This window comes from Bemisia tabaci, chromosome 2 (genome assembly GCF_918797505.1).
Source record: "Bemisia tabaci chromosome 2, PGI_BMITA_v3".
Taxonomy (NCBI): Eukaryota; Metazoa; Arthropoda; class Insecta; order Hemiptera; family Aleyrodidae; genus Bemisia; species Bemisia tabaci.
In genome coordinates this window covers 78,921,645-78,945,114 of record NC_092794.1, presented here as the reverse complement: position 1 = coordinate 78,945,114, position 23,470 = coordinate 78,921,645, and the positions used below count along the sequence as shown (strand labels likewise).

General features: G+C 38.5%; 1 protein-coding gene across 2 annotated transcripts in view; it reads left to right on the top strand.

Moving 5' to 3' along the window:
* alph (protein phosphatase alphabet) overlaps nt 1-23,470 on the top strand; it is a 75,102-nt gene that overhangs the window by 46,310 nt on the left and 5,322 nt on the right. The window contains exon 7 of one of the 2 annotated variants that reach the window (XM_072296371.1): nt 8,706-8,901. The exons of the other annotated variant lie outside the window; for it this stretch is intronic. Coding sequence (XP_072152472.1) covers nt 8,706-8,787 — 82 coding nt within the window. The 3' untranslated portion in view covers nt 8,788-8,901. Of the gene's footprint in view, nt 1-8,705; nt 8,902-23,470 lie in introns of those variants that run through there. 2 annotated transcript variants of the gene reach the window in all.

Below are 23,470 nucleotides of genomic sequence, written 5' to 3'. Positions count from 1 at the left end.
AATCTTATGAAATTGTCTGATATAGATTCCAGTTTTTTCTCTACTCCATCAAATTGCCCCTGGATTAAATCCACTTTCGTGACTAAAATTCCCATTCCTCCCTCCAGCTCTTTTACTCTAGCTTCAAGTTTTGCGTGGTCATTAAATTGCCCCCTGTGTATTGGATTATGATTAACTTCACTTATTTCATTCACTGTTTTACTGGTATAAAAATTGTCTTCCTTCAAAATATGCTTTGCTCTCGTAACATTGGTTTTTAACTCCGTGTATGAGTCATTACTAAACATCCCTATCGCATTTTTATATTTCTCCTGAAGCCCATCTAATATCAAACTCGTCATCGTTTTTTCGGGAGCTTTAATATCTAGACGTCTAGCCAGTGTTCTTTTGTCTTCGATGTAAATTAAAGGGTCCTCAAATTCCCCTTGTTTACGATTACTAAATTTATTCCCGTCCAGATCTTTGTTTCCAAATTCCTCCACCAGTTTATCTTTAACTTCTTTAAAAGTCGCAAATCCTTCAAAAATCTCCTCATCATTATCATAGAAAGCTTTTGCTCTCCCAGTCAAAAATTTTCTGATGTTTTCGCGCTGGTATTGATCATTCTCGCCTTTTGTATATCTCTCGTAGTCTCGTAAAAAACTTATTATGCTTATCGAACCATCACCAGAAAATTTTTAGGGAGCATCCTCGAATGCCTTCAAGAATTTTTTAAAATCGTTAGGAATTGCCAGTGCCATATTATTTTCCGTGTTTTCGTAGATGTGCAAGTTCTTAGCCGTATTTGGGTCTTTAACTGTGCCCTTAGAAAAATTACTAACTGAACTAGATTCTCGCGAAGGTTCTGGCTCTTCGTACAAATTGACTAGCAGGTGCTCTTGTTCACCTGTAAAATCGTTCCAAAATAGAGTAAAGTCGTCTATACTCGTTGTCCCCGCAGGAGTTGAAGTATAATTCGGAGACTCCTTTGTGTCGTAACTCTGAGTTGGTGTTACGTAATAATGCTCTGAATTTTCTCCACAATTATCTAAAATTTCCTAATTTTCGAATTTCTAACGCTCTAGTTCCGCTAAGATCTTGCGATTAACTTCCACCCGCAAATCGTTATTGTAACTGTAACCTCCTTTTGCTAGTTCTAAACTTAAAGCTGCAGAATTTGCGCTGTAAATTTTTTTTATTCTACTCTTCTCGTCGATGTCCCACTCTGTAGGGGTCTCTTTCTCGTTATGATGTTTTTCGCGAAATATCGCTAGTGCATCGATATCTATTTGATCTAATTGGCTGGTATAGTCCCTGATTTGTATTATCGAGTAATTTTTCCCGTTTTTGAAAACGGAGGGGAACTTGACTCTTAGGGTTTTCAGCACGTTTTCTGCTTTTACCTTTATAGTTCCCTCTGTAGTCGTGGAGAAGTTAATGAACATGAGCAACACTCAATAACACACAAAAATAAAATAAGCAAATGAAGAGAAGGAAGGGGAGAAAAAAAAGTACAAGAAAAAGAGAAAAAAAATTTTTACTCACCTCATGTCCTCGAGTTGTTGAGGTTGAGGACCGAACAAAAAATTTCACTTAAATACGCTTAAACACGTATACATGCAAACCGAAATACACCTAAATTAACTTCTGCCGGGCTTATGAAAAACTGAGATACATTTAAATTAACTTCTGCCGGGCTTATGAAAAACTGAGATACACTTAAATTAACTTCTGCCGGGCTTATGAAAAACTGAAATACGCTTAAATTAACTTCTGCCGGGCTTACAAAAAACTGAAGAGAAAAAAAAATGATTCAATGGAGTAGGGCTTGCGGTACCGGATCGTTTAATTTAAAAAGACTTGCTTTTTTACCCGGCGCTTCTACCATGTAATGGTCTAGGGGATGGGGAAATAGCCCAACTCGCGTTGATATCTAGAATGCCCTGAGGTGGCGATCACCGGCAAGTACGCATGTACGCAACTGACCACTCCTTGGCCGCTTGGCCGCCGCTCTATTGCGGCGCCCAAAAGCTCTAACCCTGATGCGGCACGCGCCAACCAAAACACCTGCCTGCGATCACCTCGGAAATACGCGATCTCTCACATATGTCCGAGCTGCTTCTAACAGAGGCATACTCTCAAGCTAGAGTGCGTCTCTGCTACAGGTTAGAACAGAATATGACACTTTATTCAAAGTTAAAGTCAGAGTTCAACATTAGGTATATCAAGTTCAATATTTGAAAGATTGCTTTTTGAATAGATTGCTGTGCCACCACCTTTTGCTGATTGTCTAGAATATGAATCTAAAGTTGAAACTCACGAATACTGTTGATCGGTGTTTTTATCCATTATTCAGTAAAGCATACAATATTGAATCTAATTTTGAATCTAGAAGATTTAAGTAGATTTTCCATTTCTATCTCCTTATTTCCAAGAGATTGTATATTAATACAGAAAATACTAATGTTAGACTTAGGTTTTAGACTAATGTTAATCAAATTAAGTGAGACTCGGTCTTGGTTACAAGATCTATTTAAAGTAGTCTTTCTAGGCTTGCTGGTAGTGCCAGCAACGTCGGATTCAATTAGTTTTAATTCAAGTTACACTCATGTCTTGATAATACATCCATGCTTTTATTACGAATCACCCCTGTAAGGCTGAAGTCATCTACGTTTGTCTCATACATCTCCTTATATATATGGAGCTACTCTCTTTCCTATCACTGTATCCATCTAAATTTGACGTTGATAAGTGAGTCATTGCAGGAAAATTTAGTCTATGAAGAAAAATATTTTTTTCTTTGTCTTGGTCATTTAGTTTAAAAGCCCTTCGCTTAAATACCTTACCGTGGTCGCTAACTTTCTTTTCTCTTATATCTTGATTGTATCATGTATATTTCCTACAATAGTCTGAATTTTTCCAGATGTCCCGGTGTTCTTGAGATAATTACCTGAAATTTCAGTATACAATTCGAATACAAGCTTGCTTTTGCCTCTCAAGTTCATGTGTAAACCATGTTTGGGAAATCATGCCTACTAAAGTACTTCATAAATATAATGTTTAGATTTGAGTGCTTGCTTGCTAATTCTGCTGATTTTGAATTGAAAAAATATGCATCTACTCTGAATTTTTTATTACTAGTGTGATTTAAATCGAACCTTGGCAAGATTTGATGCATGTAAATTTGTGGTGTCTTGATCAATCCTAACAGAAGTTATAGAAATCGAAAATCCTTAAGTGAGTTCACATCGAAATTCCTGTCATTTTTTCCTTAGTTGTTTAGCTGAAAGTTATTAGTTCCGCCTATTAATAACTTCTTTTTCTTCTAAATCTTCTAATTGATCTCTTCGGTACATTTTTCGGCCAAAAAATTTAAGTGAGGCACCAAGAATCTCGATTCCAACGATTCTTTGGAAATTAGGAGTCGAACAGTTAACAAAATTATTGCATTCCAAAAAAGAAGTCGGTTTTGCGGAAATTCTTGTGCTCCAGTTTTTATATGATGAGAACTTGCATCTTTTTGTCAGTGATGTAGAACAAATCGAACCTCTCTCCTAATTTCCTTGTCATACTCAGTGTTGAAAGATGCTTGAAAATTGTGATCGAAACCACTGCATCAGTTTGTAGCGAGGAGATGGTTTCATTCGCTCAAAGTTAAAATACTGGGACCTTATGCCATCATTTCAGTGGAAAGGCATATTCATTTTTAGAGTATGAGATCTCCTTGCAATGGTGTGCGTCTATTTAGCTAGAAATAACTACATCAAAAAAATTATCCCCAAATGGTGTGAAATAATTCCTATTTCTTATGCATTGTAATCAAACGTGCCTCAAAGGAAGAGAGACACGGGCACAACTCGATTAATAGTCACCTCCTGGTGGTAAGTTCTGGAAATCAAATCAATCCTAAAGTCCATACATATAAGTTGCTTCATGGCACTCCCTGGAGCTCTACGACACCCAACCTCCACTGCCTCCTATCGAACCACAACCCCTCGGGCATTGAGCATCTTAATATTTCTGCTTCAATCCCACCCCTCCAACCCCTCAATGGACGCCCTCTGCACCTTCTCCCAAGAAAAACCCAATCAAGTTCCGTCTTTGGCAACCTATCTCCTGCCCTTTTCTAGCATGACCATACCAAATAAGTTGTTTCGTCTCAATGTCATGCACGATGGCCTGTGTGGCACCTATGATTTCCCTTGCCGTCTCATTTCTGACGCGATTTTTGCTGGAAATACCAGCGGATTTACGCCTAAAGTCCATCTCTGTTGCCTCCAAAGCCTCCCGGGTCCCCTGTTTCATCAGCCATACCTAACACCCTAATCAATCTTAACGTCCTCTTAGTAGAATAAGCCTAACGAGACCCTGTGTTGGTCGTATATATCCTTGAAATGACGTATTGGTTAAATTAAGAGCTGTTGCAAAAAGACCTTCCTGTTACTTCTAAATTATACCTTTACCACCGCCACTTTTGACCATTCCGATGATTTAGACTTGTCTACGCGGGTAATTTTGCTAAAATAATCAATTTTTTGGGTCAAAAGGTCACTATAACAATTGGATCGTATATAGCAAAAAGGAACCAGCGCAATTAAAGTGTTTTCAAAATCGTGCAACTTCTTCTCTTTTTTTTTACAAATTCTCAATATATGTACAGTATTAAAATTTACACAATTGTTTTCCATTCAAATAACAATTTTTTTGGTGGAAAGCAAAAACTTTTTACTATTCTGAAAGATTTTTTAAATAATTTTGAAGAAGAATCATTTCTAAAACATTACAATCGCGCTGGTTCCTTTTTGTTAAATGCGATCCAATTATTTCTTACATAAAGTACCTTAGGCGTGAAAAAAGCCAAATAAACAACGTTTTTTACGTAATATTTCGCCAAAATTGATATTGGATTTCAACATATCGATTTTTTTTTTTTAGAAATCGATCTCTTGTTTCAAAATACACAGGGTTACCTTAGCTTGCAAAAGGTTTGACCCTGATGTAGGCGCAGAGAGTGATTTTACTTTGAAAAAACTCGAAAAAAGGGAATATTCAGCCCTCTAGAGTTCAAACCCCAGGTTGACAATGAAGATGGAGGAGTTATGGCCCGGGATTTTTTCCTTGTTCTATCAGTGCCTATTGACAACTTTTAAGCCCTAGCCATTTTGGGATTTCTAACAAAAAATTTTTGGCCCACCCTACTATTAAGGATAGGTACAAACAAAATGTGAGTGTCCTGTCAATTTAAACTAGTAATGATTCCAATTTTTTTGTGTCTCGAATCGCCAATTTTTTCAATTCATAGGAGAATGTTAAAGGCCAGTTTCTCAATTAAACAGGAACATATGGACTGATTTTTGAAACTGATAGACAAAGCTATAGACAACGAAGACTAAGGGAAAATAGAGCGATTCTACAGGTGGAAGTGGGCAGTGTAATCGTCAGGGGAGGTAAACAACAGACTAAAGAATGGCAACCCATGGGAGACCCTATCGGTAAACCATCATTTTCTCCCTTAATCTGTAACAAGCACCCGTTACACAATAAGATAGCTCCATTTTCCATTTGTCCTCTCTGTCTGTGGCTTTGTTGGTCAATTTCAATAATCAGCCCACTGCTCATTCTATTTTCTGTACTTTCCATCATGCTTTATTTAGATAGAATCCAATCTGTCCTGTGAATTGCCTAATCAGAATGCCACATATCCATTTCTATTAGATTTCTGCCTCAATTTTCATCTTGAATACAGTGTATTTAATAATGATTTACGGAAATACAATTTTTTTTGTAACCATGTGAATTGAAATTTGTTCCTATCCAAAAAAAAAAAAAAAAATTCCGGGTAAATTTTCGCTGATATCGATTTTTAAGCGTTTGTAGGGGAAAAGTGGGCTTTTAGAAATTTGTCCGCGATTTTATTTATACTAGGTGATCTAGAGCATCCGTCCTCTTTCTTTTTATCGGAAAAGGCCGAGAATTTTGCTGCGGGACTCTTGCAACTTTTGCAGGTAAATCGACCCCTAAGAATTCAATGAAAATATTTTCAGCCCTCCCAAAACCCATGGTGGGGGGGGGTACCCCCTCCCCCTCCGTTTCTCGCTAATTTCAAATAGGAAGGGTGTGTTTGACTTCGGATTCAAAATTTGTGGCCAAAAATAAGAACTATTTGTTTCGAGCTCTTTTTTTCCTTAATGGGCCTGTTGCAAACTTTTCTTAGAGCAAAACTAAGGGTTGTCTCTTATGGATAATGCCTCAAAAATCACGATGAACGTATCGGCAAAGTCTGAAATGCACTCATAACTTCACAATCTGCGTAAGAAATTTGCGTTTTTTTGAGCTTCCCGCTTCAAAAACGATACTACGGCACAGGTGAACATTTTGCTAGAGGAGTCGTTCCATTGTCGGCATTGTTGTATTCATCATGACCGACGCCAATCCGCCAAAACATGTGTGATAAGAGTACCTATATTAAGAGCGTATGGCCACTGGGTCCCATGGAGAGGCTTAGGACCCAAAAATGGCGGTGCTTTGTTTTGGTTTTTGTGGATGGGAGGGGGGTCATTGCCAACTTTTGACGGATATCACCAACTGCACTCGCTGCCAACCTTACTACATCCAAGATAATTTTTCTCGAAAATTGCACACGATTAGCCTTAAAAATATGTAACGAGGTTGCAATAGTGCATTTTGGTAAATTTCTCGTTTTGATAAGCAAAGACAACTACATTTTGAGTCATTTTGCATTACATTAACTTATGGCGTCCGCCATTTTTGGGTCCTAAGGGCTCCATTCAGCCTAAGATGGCTGAGCCAATCAGAGGTGGTAACTCAAGTGGCCATACTCTCTTAATATAGGTACTCTATGTGTGATGGGACGAAATAACACCTGACAAGAAGACCAGATAACAATCGGCGTGTTTACGTTCATATTTCCCTCGCCTACCTTGATTGACCTTGAACTCTCCTCGAATTGCGCGCGAAACTGTGGGAGCGTCGGCTATGATGAATATTGCCGACGATGGAGCGACTCATCTAGCAAAATGTTCACCTGTGCGGTAGTATCGTTTTTGAAGCGGGAATCTCAAAAACACGCAAATTTCTTACGCAGATTGTGAAGATATGAGTGCATTTCAGACTTTGCCGATGCGCTCATTGTGATTTTTCAGGCATCATCTATGGGAAACAACTCTTATCTTTGCTCTAGCAAATGTTTGCAATAGGCCCATTCCCGTTTTTATTTAGAAGTTCCACGTCAGGCGTCAATATTATCTGATTTCAAATTCAATAATCGGACCATGTGCGGCTGAACGCGAGCCGTCTGAACGCGCCGAGGTGCTCGCCGCTCCCGCCGGATCCGCGGGTATTTGAAGTCCGCGACGAGAGAAGAGCTTCTCTGCCAAAGCCTCAGTCGTTCATCGCTGACAAAAAATCAAAGAAGTTCTTGTAAAATAAAGGGCTTACCTCACTTCTCCTTATAACCAGCTCGATCCAAGCAGGCCTGATACTGAGACTAAGAGAACAGCTTTTGGATGCCACGCGCGTAGTTGACCTCTTCCACTGATTCAAAATTAACTCCCCCAAGTTCAGATTTTATAAGCAGGAATAAACGGAGGTCCGGTCTACCATTTATTACCGTATCTGAAATCTGAACTTGGGGGAGTTAATTTTGAATCAGTGGAAGAGGTCAAACAAGCCGTCCACTCTTTCAGCCCCAGTCAGTTGAAAGACTTTCACGCACGTGGCATCCACAAGCTGTTCTCTTAGTCTCAGTATCAGGCCTGCTTGGATCGAGCTGGTTATGTGGAGAAGTGAGGTAAGCCCCTTATTTTACAAGAACTTCGTTGATTTTTCGTCAGTGATGAACGACTGAGGCTTTGGCAGAGAAGCTCTTCTCGTGTCGCGGACTTCAAATCCCCGCGGATCCGGCGGGAGCGGCGAGCATCTCGGCGCTTTCAAACGGCTCGCGTTCAGCCGCACATGGTCCGATTTTGTTGTAGTTTATTTTGTTGAACTCGGTATATCCTAAGAAAGATTTTGAACTCAAGTTTTTTAAAATTGGTCCATTCTGATTGATTTTATAGAGGGGGATACTTACTTATTGAACGCCCCTCGTATCTGAGCAAGTTTTTGTCCCGATGCTCAAATTTCAGCCGTTCTGGAGAAGAAAATAGTTGACTGGGCAGGTGCTCTGGAAGGGAAGCTCTGGGGAAACCTGTGTTTTCAGTTGTGAAGTTAATTTCAGATTACTACCTTTTAATGATTCCAACTAAAGTGTTACATAATTTTAAAGACTTCTTCAAAATTTTTCTCAAGAATCAACTCCTAGTGAGGAAAAGAAATAAAAAGGGTCGCTTGGTTAGAATCTGCTGCTACGAGGCATACAAGAAAACCCAACATATAAGAAAAATTACTCAAGAAGTCAATTCTACCGTTTGATAACTTGATGCATCAGACGGCATGGTCTATTCATTGTCAGTTGGGTTAATCTCTCGTGTGCTCTGTTTGAAATGGAACATTTCCCCATTCAACTCTATGTAAAGTATCCAGAGCGCTTTTCACAATCTGGCATGTTTGCTTGTGTGACCAATTCATTTCTCCAATTTTCGGGCCTATTCTCATTTTTCCTCGCTGCAAGTGTGCATCATCTCCTCCTTTCAAGGGGACACTTTGAAGTGACGTCTCTTAATAACTCTTTTAATTAGTTTTCTGGCTTGGGTATCTTTTTTCAGACAACCACTCATTGAATCTGTCTTCAAACAACTTTGTCCTGATGAAGCCTACACTGTAAGTGCAACTGAACACGGATTTTGAAACTTTACGTATTATTTTGTAATAATTTATTTATTTTTCTACAATGTCAGCTAGTTGTAATCAGAATTGGTAAATTTTAATGAAATGGAAAATGCATGTTATTCCTGATTTCAAGTTTCTCTGCTTTGAAATCTTTTTCATCATCTTTGCTCCCCCTTCCCATCCTGTTTCACTATTCTTATGAATGTATGAGTAGTCTCTGAACTAAAAATGTCACCTGCCATGAATGGAGCATTTTGAGACGTGTTTTCAATTTCATTCCTAAACTTACTTAACTTCTGCTCTATCGGAACATGTTCTGCTCGAAATACCCTCTTTATAGAAACTATTTCACGTCGTTACTGTGCCATATGAATTTCAGTGAACCTCGATGACCAGTATGCCAATGGATAATTAATTTAAAAACTTACGATGCTCGATTATAATATAAGACAGTATTCACATAATGCAGTCCAAGCGTTATCAATTCTTCATTTGTTGACTTGGCTGTATTTTTTGGCCAATAGTGCAGACCTGCATATTTTGTGCAATCTGTATTTTACAGATATCAGCCAAAGATAAAGGAGGTGGGGCTGGTAGAAAATATGAGTGTCATAGTAGGAGTGTTGCCTTTTCGTTCAAAAACGAAGCTCTCCTTTGAGTGTCAATTGTTTATTTTGAGGGGTAACGTTTTTTCGATTCAAGTGCAAGCAATGTCTCTCAGTGGAGTGATAGGATGGGCAAAAATCATAACTCAGGCTCAATAGCACTGAGAAAAGGGTTTATCCACTTCATAACAACTAGGTCCGAAACCCCCTCTGATTTGCTTCAAATTTGGTGTACATGGTATTTCTATTATTCTAAGAAACGAATTTAAAGAATTTTCCTTCCCAACAATTCGTTGTAATGTAACATAGACCCATAATATAAATGGGACGAATTCAAGCCGTACTCGAAAAAGCCGGCCCCAGCGATTTTCATTTTCTGTATTTTCCTCTCTTTGTTCATGATGGTCCTTAGCATCAATCAACCATTTCTTGAAGGAATGTTTCTCAGCCAACTTTTTACACAGATCTTGAATACGTCATTTAAATTGAAGTACAAATGATTTTAAAAGCTTGATTATTTGGCCTCTCATTGTTCCAACTAAAATATGTATCTCAAAAACTTTTGTTTCAATTTTCCATTTTCCTCCAATTCAAGCTTAAGATATAAGTTAACTTGCAAGTGACATACTTTTCATGATAGCTATTGGACAGCTAAGAACCTACAAAAATTTGAATTAGGCCAAAGATCCTCAACAATGACACAAACTATGATCTTTCTCATGTTCATTAGAGTACCTCAATGACAGTGGCTTCAACTTTCGATCTTTTTTGTCTGCTTGCAGAAACTGTTTTTATCCGGTAAAAAACGTAGGCATCGAGCCTCAGGCTGATCCGTTTAGGTATTGTTTATGTGAAAACAGGGCCATGTCTGCTGAATGGCTTTTCAGACTGTTTTCACTCAATGCCCGAACAGCCTAAATGTATCTCCTTATTTACTGTTTTTCATGGAAACCCTCATTTAAACTTATTATAAACATGGTGTGAAGAAATTGACTAAATCTAAATTGTCTCACAGTGCTCAGATTTCAAGAACTTCGTTTTCAGACTAAAGTACAACTTTTTATGGTCTTCAAAATTTTTCAAAGGACTCCATTAAAATGTAGGCCAGTGATAAGTCATAAATAATAAGTTAGGATGTGTGTGACCCAGAAAACTTATTTCCTCACAAAAAGACCGGTATTTTCGGCCGATTTTTTTTCGGATTTGGACCTTTCTTAAAAGAAATGACCCTAATATTCCTGTATGTTGCGTACCCCGGACTTTCGGCTCATTGTTTGGGGGAAAAAGTGTGTCTGGCACCTACACAGGCAAAGAGATACAGTTAACTTCCTCGAAATCAAACTGCATAGGGACCATATTGTTATTTCTACTTAGAGGGCTTTTTGTTTGTATGAAAAATTCGACAGGACCCTAAAAAATTTGACTTAGGGAAAAATTCCACATTTGACTTAGAGGAAGTTAACTGTAGTTCGTTTTCCGTTGGCAATATAACAAAATACATGATTAGTAGAAAATGTTTAAAGTTTCTTGAATATGTTTACACCAAATTTAATAATGCTATAATTTAAATCTGAAAATTTCAGTCAAAAGCTGCCCCTACAAGAAGAAGTACGATGTATATTGATGTAAGAATGAATCAGAAAAAAGGGGCCCCTCCAAGAAAATTTGAAATAACCATTCATATCAGAACTTTATTTATTTAATCATTAACATTTTTTTGTTAGGTTTAATATTTATTTTCTCCCTAAACATTGGGTACAATACCTCTTTAGGGATGTTTAGTACAATTTTACTCACTAAATCGACGTTTCTTAGGACTATAATGTGAGAGTATCAGCTCTCTCAACGGACCAAAACTGTTAAAGCAAGATGTAATTTTCTTTCAAAATATTGTAGCAATGTCAACGCATGCCTTCAACTTCATCTAAAAACGCTCTGTTTAAGCATTTAAAGACCGGTGAAATCTGGCCCTGTAAAATATTTAAATAGTAACTGCATCTGAATTGCAAGAAAACAGCTTTTTCTGTCAACTTAGTCTCTCATTTTTAATTGTTGTACCTGCAGAGTTTAGTCCTTCTAATAATTGTTTAACTACAACTGGTGAGATTGTCTCAATTATGTCCCCTCTTGATCTGTTTGTTAAGCTATCCATTATCACCATTCATGAAAAAAAGGATCAAGCTCTCCTCAACTCCTACAAGTAGATAAGTATTTCATTTCCGACCATGAGAAGTAATATACTGAACAAGTCTAGGCGATAAGAAAAAAGGGCCTCTTACTTTCGTTTAAATCACAGCTGTGTATAAACTCTTACCTCCATACTGCCGTGGTGAGGAAGAGCATCACTTCTCAAGTAGAAAATTGTGTGAAATGAATATTTTTGGTAAATCAAAAATTATCTTTCATTGCAAATATTAGATGGAAATTATATTGACGAGACTATTGAACCTTATGAACATTTAAGTACGAGGAGCGTTCAAGAAGTCTTGGCACCATCCTTGCCATTAAGACAAAAATTTCTGAATTTCAAAAACTGAGAACATGTAGAAAGACTAGAATCAATGTGACAAGTGAGTATGATTGCATCTCAGTGCCCAATTGAGCAATTTTTATTGGCTTGTTAAAATGAGGGTTCCGTTTCTTGTTATTTGAAATTTTCAGTAATTTTGATAGGAGCAGATTTTTACTTCGTATTAAGTCAGTGATAGGTAATTTAAACGATTTCAAAATTGATAATTTTGACAATACCACACTCTCCTTTAGCACAGCAGCTGAGTGGAGCTGCAAGAAATAAGGAATGGCAGTTCTTGATCCAACTTTCTCAAGGATTAAAATCTAGGCTGAAACTGAAGTACCATTTATTTGAATTGCTGTTTCCAAAGTCTTGTTTCTACTTTTTTCAAAGGAAGACAAAGTAAAATTCTCGCTTGGAATTTTGAAGAATATTTTTTGAAATGTGTAGACAAACCATCCTAAGTTTTTTCATGAGTCGCAAACTGTTAGTCTTTCTTTATCATGTGACAAGAAATGTGCCAAGTTGCAAATCAATATCATAATTCTCCAATTTCTCTGCAGACACAAGACATTCATAATTTTCTGATTTTTCTAATCTTCCTGTAAATTGAGAGAAGTATGTAAGACTTACGATGGAGACAGGCCTACAGAGTTTTTCTGACCAACGAAAAGGATCTCATGATGCTTAATATTACTTCGTGTATTTGTAGCGATGATAACACAGTTTTTGTGGGCGTAGGCTACACTAGCCTTGCCCTGAAAATCATCTTTGTCAAGTTCATCAGTGACTGGTCAAACCTGTTTTCATAATTTTATGAACCGAAAACTTGCAGGATGACACTTTTAATTTTTTTTACATGGGGTGTCTCCAAAGTAGTGGGTCTGATGCCAATACTCTTAAAGAAATGCAGCCAGCGAGTGGGCTGTGATTACATTCAAAAGAAACACTCTCTCGCTGTTAATTTATTAATTGAGCTCATTTAGTAGAATATTATACTATATTTTGTTTGAAACAAACAAAAATGGAACCCGAACCTGCAGGCCGATTATGAACGATCGATTTCTGACAGAAATTATGAATGATTTGGGGATGCTATCGATTTAGAAAAGCATTGCGCTTATGGGCCGGTCAAATCGATAGGACACAAATCAATGCAAAAATGCAGAAATACGGCCCTAAATCGATCAGAATCGCAAAATCGCAAATCGCAAATCGCAGCGCAAATCCTTAAAATGTACGATAGAACAAGCGGAAGCCATAATTCTGAGTGACACAGCTATTTAGAATTGGTGAAGTCCCTGGTGACTTGTTGCTCTAGGTAGCAAGTGTTTTAAAACATTTTGAGTTGAACACATAACTGAGAAGAACTGATGATAAACTAACCGCTTGCTGCTGTGAGATTGGACTAATTGAGCTTGTTAAAAGCTGATTATCCTGGAATTTAGTAACTATCAGGACTCTTAGAGTCCCCTCATGATTGCACAGTTATTATTGCTTGATAAATCAATCCTTAAAGGGGCAGCATATCAAGATAAATAAACCTCTGGTTAGGCATGCAGTTATGTAGATATTTCTCTATAAGGCTCTCCTATGGGTTCATTGTCAATTGTCACTCGGACCCATCATGGAAACTCTTAGGGACAAAGATAAAAATCAATGACGATTCATTTAATCAGTAAGGAATGGGAAAACTTTCTTCTCAAATAGTTTATGGTATTTTAATACTACATGTGTTTTTGCACTGTTGGACCAATACGCTAGTACTGGTTAGCTACGCTAACCTAATCGCAACCAATGATCCGATGAATTACAGTTGTGATGTTATGAGCAACCAGAGGATTTTGGAAGTGAATTTCTTAAATGGAGAAGTGATATTATGAAATCTTTGACACATGGTACCTGAGGATGAGAGATAAAATTACTAATGAAATCACAGATGACAAATGATTTTGAAGCTGCCCGAAGAAGTTTATCATAAGCGGCGATGTCTATGATGATTACTCAGTATCCGGCACGAACTAGTTTTCGAAAATTAGAGCACGCACTTGCGAGGGATTACACTACAAATTACGGATGAAAATTTAATGACTAAATGTGAATAAGGACCTCGTGTATCACCATTGAATAGCTTTGATCGGTATTCAGAGAGCGGACCAACATCTCGTAGATCCGTCACACACACCACTTTCCGGTTTGCTAACCATTTCTCCAAAGGATAGAATGTGATCCAAATTGACTGCCTTATAATGGAAGTATTGTAATGATCTAATTAGTTCGATAATATCATCAAAAAGTAAAATAACTGACAAGAAAACACTCATTCACCAAGAGACTAAGAGAGAATACAGTGATAAGCAGTACATAAACAAACCTTTCCGAATCAACCGTTCATCGCGCGCGCTTTCAAATATTTTGAATATTACCGCGAATATTTAATTTGACGGACTACAAATCATCATTTATACTTTTTTCATTGTAATTCTTTCTTAATTTTCTTGATTCTTTTCTTATTTATTGGATCTGTTGTCCAAAAAACGGCGCTTCCACTTGTAAGCCATTTTTTTTTTGGAAATCGATCGAAAATCGATAGGCCTTAAAATCTGTCAGAAACTCCTAAAATCGATCAGAATTCGATCGTTCATAATCGGCTTGCTGTCACCGTTCCTAACAATGATTTTTGCTGTATATACTTGAAGAACTCTAAGTTTCTTCCTGCAGTCTCAATTGCCTCAGGTAATTTGTCATCCTTTTCGAAGTATTGTCAGTTGAAGTTGAATGCATTGTTTGATTCTCACAATCCATCCAACTAATATCATCTCTCAGAATTCTTCAGATGGAACAGGAACAAATAATCGCTGATTAGCCAAGATTTTTTTGACAGTATACACATTGTCATTGTATACACACTCCTTTTTACACTCACTCTTTTCTGTTGGTGTCATTCCACGCCTCACATAGCAATGAATCACAAAATTATAATCTTTTTCTTTGCCTCCTTCTGTCACTCTAACACAAATTCGGATGGAAACAAAGCGCTGATTACTCCATCACAGTTTAAAAAGATCGCATTACAGAGAGTCCGCTTATCAGCAAAATTTTGCGCACAGCTCTTGGGTTTGTTAGCATTGCTGGAGTTGTTGCCATGTTTGTAGCTACAGTCAGCTGATGACTTGGCAGCATTACTTAGGCATGCTCTGTAACGCCAAGTTTATTCAGCTTGTAAGCTCTAAGAAAGTAGTTCTGAGGGATTATCTTAGGCCGGGGCAAAAAATCTTTGGTAAAAAACCGGGGCAGTCTGTGGCGTACTGTCCTCCAGTTAAGTTGTGCTGCCACTGGCTCACAGTAGTGAAGCCATTTTTGATAGGCCTAAAAGATTTCTTTTATTTTCTCGTTCTTGTACGTTACTCCTTTCAGTTTCCAGTTTCAAATCTTTGCGAGCTCCATCTATTAATTTATTTATTTATTTGCGTTTCCTTTGTCCCATCCCCTTTTTCTCTATTCGGCTTGTTTGTGGCCTCCTCCAACAACCGAATAATCTAGAAAGTGAAGCGATGCTTCGGAAAATGATCAATTTTTTTTATCCCAGTATTTGAAAAATACCTCTTATTTGCGGTGGCTATGCCTGTACTGTTTCGACGACTAAAGCCAATTTTTCGTTTGATCTTTGAGGGTACACCCCCGTTTGCTTTGAGTGCAAAACCCAAAATCTAAAGAGAGATTTATTTTCGATTTTTTTTTCAAAAAAATTTCACAAAATAGGGATTATTTAACCAAATGAGCACAACCAGTTGTCAATTGGCAAAAAATGAGTTGTTCTTTCGAATTTAACCTCCATCAGCTCGCATGTCGCATGCGTATCTACTTTCTCCGGTCTTGGGACTTGGGGATTCTATGTGGGATTTCATTTCGTAATATGATAATTTTGAATATATAGCTGTACTGTATCATATGAGTCACTAGGTCAAATGGCAAATTTTATTCATAAGGAATTGTGCATTCTCATTTTATCCTTAGTCATTTCGTCACGAAACTTGACCTCATAGTTTTGTAATGAACAGTTGGTACTTTTGCCTTTCTTAATATTTTTTCCCTGCTTGTAGATATGAGAGGTAAAAATAGGCTCAAAATTGAATCACAGTTTTTTCTATTTTCATTTCCTCCCATGTTCTCGCTTTATTACTTTTGTGTTTTTCCCCACAATTTGTAAAGGGGGGAGGAGGGGGAGGAGGGGGTGTGCCTCATTGAATGACCGACAATTCTCTTCAAGGCCAGGGAAGTGGAAAGAGCCAAAGGAAAAATGCCAAGCAATTTATGAAGACGTTCTGGAGGGATCTGATGAAAAAGTCTGGAAATTTTCTTCCTGCTCCATTTTTCTGTATCTCTGGAGTGTTAATCACTGTGGACTTAGGTTTCGGAAGATTACATTTTTGATAAGGAAACTGAAAGTGTAAGGAAGACTCTAATATTACTAAACGGTTCACCCTTTCTCTCTGATGCGTGTATGAAAATTACTTATTGAAATTTTTTAAGAAGGGGTCAGTTGAAGTTTGTTTTTCTCTTTTGTATTAGGTATTCTAAAAAATCAGGCGAATTGCATTATTTGTATTTCCCCAATTTTTTTCTTGTGATGTAACCAGGAGGAGAGGTCACTGAAAAGTGCATAAGAGTAGCCGTAAAACGAGTCAGAACATGAGTCAAGAATATTCACCGTGCCCTGAGCAGAAAGGCAAAATGACAAAAATTCTATCGCCATAAAAATTGGCTCTCTCTTGAAAAATTGTGAAGTCACTCCTCCAGTCCTCTTGGTTACTTCTTACTTCTTAGAAATCGTATTAGGAGCACATTTCAAGGGGAGTTTAGGCGTCTCCTCTTGATTACCTGTATCTCATTATAGACAGCAATTTATTAAGAGGACATCGCAAAAGATGTTCAGGGGTCTTTCCCGAGATGAAAAATTTGAAAAAACCTTTGTAGCCAAATATCTAGCAAAGTAAGATGTCAAGCTCTAGTTTGCCCAATTTTTTTTTAAAAATTGATACTTTCACAATTTATTGATAAAATGATAGTTCAATTATCGTAACTTTGCAGTGCAGTGGTGTCATCTCCTTTCTATTTTAAAATCTTTGTAAATTCCAAATATTAATTTTTTAATAAAACGAAATTGGTTTTATTTAATTTTCCATCATTTTTCTATATCTTTATATGCATCCCCAGTAGTCAACTGGTGCTATATGCGGATTCAGTGGTTGCAAATTTATTCAATGGATCCTATTCCAGGGAGGCTTACACTTTTCTCACAACCAATTTACTCTTCCAATTGAATCAATGCACACCTCTGTGTTTAAAGTGTCTTTAGGTATATCACAATTCATCCATGAGAACTCCTGCTTTTTCCATAAGATATTTAATTTTTTCTGTATAAGGAATAATTAAGGATCTACACAGGGATTTCTATGAATTTTAGTGTCATGGAAACATTGATTCTCTTCCTGTAAGAACATTCATGTCAAACAACTACCCCAATATATAGCCCCCCCCCCCTCCCCTTTTTGATATGGTCCTTTGATATCTTGACTCTTACTTGATCTCATTTCATGCAGGCACCTAATTTTCCTGCCAATAAGATTGAAATCAAGACTCTTCCTCATATTCACACTCCGCATCCAAAGTGTCTTGCTTCATGGTTAAGTATATGCTCTCGCATTCAACTGAAGAACTAAAGGCAAGAACTACTGAAAAAAAAAGTGTCTAAATACAAAGGAGGAAAATGAAAATTTAAAAATGTGGGGAAAAAATGATAAAAAAGAACAGCAGCCATGCAATGACATATTGGGCTGAGAACCTCCTTATTGCATCCCGATGTATTCTTGAGAGAAAATCAGCTTGTGTTTTTAAAATTTCTCCGACCACTACAACTCAACAAGATTTTGAAAATACAGGGTGTTTCAGATCACCCGTACCTGGCCTTTTTCTCGGTTGTTTTAGGTCGTACGAAGTCGGTGACCGCGGGGTTGTATAGGGAATTGACCACAAGGAATACGAATTTCGTGGTCCCGAAACCTCCCTGGCCTCCCTTGGGGGGTAAAGGGGGGGGGGGGGGTCACGATGCTAAAAGTCACGGTTCCCGACCGAATTGCGGATTAATCGCATCAGAATTGAAAAGCACGGAAAATTTCACGTGAAATCGACCCCTAAAAATCCATAATCGGCCCATCCGAGACCCAAAAATGACCCCCTAAAGAGAAGACAGTACCCCCCTCCATAATTGCTCTTTGGTCTCAAAATTGACGTAGATTCTCCAGATAAAGATGTTTCCGAGGTATTCGACCCCGAGAAATCCAAATCTCATGGTCCTCTGTTTCCCCCTTGGGGGTAAACGGGGGGCCCAATTTTAAAAATCGGGGCTCCTTTCCGAATCGCAAATTGATTTCATCCAAATTGAGGAGCAGAACACATTTACATCTTAAGTGACCCCCAAGAGTTCTACTTGACCCCCCTGAACTACAGAAAGTAACCCCCTGAGGAGGGGGGCTTCGCCTCCTCCAAAGATTTCTCAAGATTCCTCTTAGGTCGCAAAATTTACTTTGATTTCCAGAAAAAGACGGTTTTCCAGGTAATCGACACCGAGGACTCTGAATTTCATGGTCCCTAAGCTCCGCTCCCCACCCTTTTGGGAAGAAACCGTCTTTTTCTAGAGAATCGACGTAAATTTTGCGACCTTAGAGGAATCTTGAGTAATTTTTGGAGGAGGCGAAGCCCCCCTCCTCAGGAGGTTACTGTCTGTCGTTCAGCAGGCTGATTATTTACTTCCCTCATCTATTGACCTTGATAGATGCGGGCTGCGGATCTATGAGACAGAAATTCCGAGCGATTCAGAACTAATTTCAATAGATCCAGCCATAGATCCACTGATAGATGCGGATCCCCCGGCCCTCAGGCAGTAGATACGGTGACATCTATTAAAACTGTGCTTCTGATTGGCCGACTGGTACTGCCGCGGCGGGATTCGAACCCACCATAGCTCGGATTGGTAGCGACTGAATATCGACGCCGCTATCCACTGCGCCACGGTAGCTGATAAGACGGAGTTGAGTAAAACCAGAGACAAGAGACCCTCCACTAGTAACTTGGCCATGGTGGAAGCTTTTACTTTCGGGACTTCAGCATTCTACTGTTGACTTACCTACATGGTTGATGTTCAACAACGTGTTGGCAGTTTCGTTTCGCAAACAAGCCGAAAATGGCCGACGTTTGGGAAAGTTGTTTGGCTTATGACGCCATCCGAAGCTCATCATCGACCATGTAGGTAAGTCAACAGCCGAAAATAGGGTGATGACTGTTGCTCGCTCATAATTGTCCATAAGGAATTGTTGAAACCCCGAAAGTAAAAGCTTCCACCTGTCGCTAGGAGGCCAGTGGAGGGTCTCTTGTCTCTGAGTAAAACACGATAAATGATCTATTAGGAGGTTAGGTTTCCTACGCGCTTCTTCTTCTTCACTCGGTGAATCAAGGTGTCTGATTGGTTAGAACGATTATTTTCATCTCAAAGCAATCGTTCAACACTGTATTCCAATTCTGCTGATCTATCGCTCATCCATCGGATAGAATCACAGTGTAGAATCACAAATAGTTTGATCATAGATGCGCGATAGATGAGATTTGCAGATCTATAGCCGAGATCTATGAAAGTAAATAATCAGCCTGCAGGGGGGTTAATTAGAACTCTTGGGGGTCACTTAAGATGTAAATGTGTTCTGCTTCTCAGTTTGGATGCAATCAATTTGCGATTCGGAAAGGAGCCCCAATTTTTAAAATTGGGCCCCCCGTTTACCCCCAAGGGGCGATTGAGGAGCTTCGGGACCATGAAATTTGGATTTCTCGGGGTCGATTACCTCGGAAACCATCTTTATCTGGAGAATCTACGTCAATTTTGAGATCAAAGAGCAATTATGGAGGGGGGTACTGTCTCCCTCTTAAGGGATCATTTTTGGGTTTCGGATGGGCCGATTATGGATTTTAAGGGGTCAATTTCACGTGAAATTTTTCGTGCCTTTCAATTCTGATGCGATCAATCCGCAATGGGTCTGTTGCAAACTTTTGCTAGAGCAAAAATAAGAGTTGTTTCTTATAGATAATGCCTCGAAAATCACGATGAGCGCATCAGCAAAGTCTGAAATGCACTCATAACTTCACAGTCTGCGTAAGAAATTTGCGGTTTTTTGAGCTTCCCGCTTCAAAAACGATACTACGGCACATGTGAACATTTTGTAAGAGGAGTCGTTCCATCGTCGGCAATAATCATCATGGCCGACGCCAATTCGCCAAAACACGATTGATGGGACGAGATAACATCTGAACAGCATTAGACCAGATAACAATCGGTGTGTTAACGTTCATATTTTCCACGCCCGAATTGATTGACCTTGAACTCTCCTCGAATTACGCGCGGAACTGCGCGCAAGCGTCGGCCATGATGAATATCGCCGACGATGGAGCGACTCCTCTAACAAAATGTTCACCTGTGCCGTAGTATCGTTTTTGAAGCGGAAAGCTTAAAAAAACGCAAATTTCTTACGCAGATTGTGAAGTTATGAGTGCATTTCAGACTTTGCCGATGCGCTCATCGTGATTTTTCAGGCATCATCTATGGGAAACAACTCTTATTCTTGCTCTAGCAAATGTTTGCAATAGGCCCATTCCCATTTTTATTTAGAAGTTCCACGTCAGGCGTCAATATTATCTGATTTCAAATTCAATAATCGGACCATGTGCGGCTGAACGCGAGCCGTCTGAACGCGCCGAGGTGCTCGCCGCTCCCGCCGGATCCGCGGGTATTTGAAGTCCGCGACGAGAGAGGCATTATCTACAAGAAACAACTCTTATTTTTGCTCTAGCAAAAGTTTGCAACAGGTCCATTCGGTCGGGAACCGTGACTTTTAGCATCGTGACCCCCCTTTACCCCCCACCCAAGTAGCATTTTTCAACGGAAAAATCGCGATTTTATCGCCGATAAAGTCGCGATTATCCTCGATTTTATCGGCGATAAAATCGCTAGGATCATCAACATTTGAGCGATTATCCTCGATCTTTTCGCGATTTTATTGCGATTTTATCGGCCCGAAAAAATTGCGATTTTATCGCGATAAGATCGAGGATGATCGCTCAGATGTTGATGATCCTAGCGATTGATAAAATCGCCAAAAAAAGGGGTTAAAGTTGTCAGCCGATTGCCGTTAGGTTCAGCCGTCAGGTCCTTTGACGAAGACGAGCGTAAAATCCCCGGAGCCTCCGCGGGGATTCGAACCCCAATCGCTACGGTGGAAGGCCAGCACATTGTCACTATGCTATGACCGCTATATGACTTGCGTGTGCGAATTGAAGCCTCTTATACATGGATCGGCGCTTCGCAACCTCACAACTTATGTCTTTGCGTTGACTGACACCGATTTTTCATTGGATTTTTATTTTTTTTTTTTTTTTTTTTTTTTTTTTAATTTTCCCTCCTCTGTATTTTATTTCATACCTTGAAATACGGTTGGTAAAATAAGGTTCTATTGGTAATCTCATCATTCTGACTCTGTAAAATTACCAATAATAGTGAGATGGCAAAGTTACCGATGGACCTTGGGAAAAACGCCAATAGTTTTTATCGACTGTGGTAGAATTACCGAGATAAAATGGTAAAGTTACCGGGGATTGATTACCAATAAAAGTGGTATTCTTACCTGAAAAAATCAGTAAAAATACCGGTTTTCAGGTAAGCTTACCAGTCTGTCTTTGTAACATTATACTAATAATTGATAAAAAAAAAATGAGATGGTTAAGTTACCAACGGATCTCGGTAAAAACGGCGGCGGCGGAATAGAAACATCTTTCATATGCGTCATTCATGCGTTAATGAAAAATTGCAATTTATTGCAATTTTATCTCTATAAAATCGCGTTCGATAATATCGCGATTTTGTTGCAATTTATCGCGATTTTTCTCCCGATAATATTGCAATAAATCGCGACGTCGATAAAATCGCGATACATTCTCCAATTAAATCGCAATTTATCGCGATCACTGCTACTTGGGCAAGGGGGACCGGGGGAGGGGGGTTTCGGGACCAATTTATGATTCCTTGGGGTCAATTCCCTATTCAACCCCGCGGTCACCGACTTTGTACGACCTAAAACAACCGAGAAAAAGGCCTGGTACGGGTGGTCTGAAACACCCTGTATGTTTTCATGCTAAAATATTCAATTATCTCCGTAAAAATCATTAAGCAAGAACAATTTAAACCTTTATGGACACCTTGATGGCTAAAATTTACCCATCTGTTCCAAAATTAGTCTCCTTCAAAATGATATCAGAGAGGTTCAGTGTCTACCTTCAAGGTAGGTAACTCAGTAGAGCATTGAGTTTTCATAAGCGGATGGTTTGAATTCACGCATGAAGAATCATTAGATATCTTCGTAAGGAGTTGATTTCGGTAATTTTTGTTGTGCGCATCGTGTTCTACGTGAAATTCAGATTGAGAAACATAAATCGGATTGCTGCAATTCGTACCTTGTCCACTGGTCCATTCCATTGAAGAAACTTGGGGGCAGTCAAAATAATTGTGGTTTGCTGTTTACACACATGCTTATCTGTGTTACGTCTGTGTGCCCCCCTAAAGCTTTTTGAAATACAAGAACACTTCATGGAAGCTTGTTTAAAAACCCTTTAAAATTTAAAGTAGTCGCCTACCTACTTATGTTTATCTAGAATTTGGTAGTTTTGGGCAGTATAGCTATTCTGCTGTACACATACTGAATATGTCAATGTGTGTATCAAAACAAAAACATTTCAGAATGCAAACAAACACAAGAGAAAAAATTACCTGTCGGGCTGGCAATCACCTGGCTTCAAGTAGCACTGATTTTTTCTTAGGTACTCTCTTGTTCACCTAAGCGCTTGGCAGCAAGATAGAGATCCCAAAAAAACAAACAGCAAAAAGCATTTTGTTGAGGTAGCTTAATTAAAGCAGTGGATAATATGTAAAAAAGGAAGGCATTGAAGAGAGTTAAGATGACCGAACAGAGATTTATTCTAGTTATCACATTATGTAAGAAAACCTGACTACGCTACAGCACGCAGTCTCACACGACTAGGTTAGTACTCCGTACTACCAACTTAATAGTTTTACACTGCATTGCCAACTTGCACTTCAACACTTCTCCTCAATTTGGCAATGTGAAAAAATGGAAGAAATTCATTTGAGGAAAAAATTGAAATGACAGATTGCTAAAAATTTAACACATAAAAACACTTCTCCTCAATCTGGCAATGAATAAAATTAAACACGAAAGTTAAAAAGATGTAAAATGAATTTTTGTTTTTTTTTATTATTTAAAAGATTCGCGTTTAAAAATAGAACTTTGCTTATAAGCCAAATATATTCAAAGAAAATTTTATTAGAATTTTACACTTTGAGACCGAAGCCATTTGCACAGAATTTCAACTTTGGATTAGGAATTGGCTTTGTTAACACATCTGCGACCATTTGCTCATCAGGAACGTAATTGAGGATGATTTGTTTGTTTTCAACTTGTTCTCG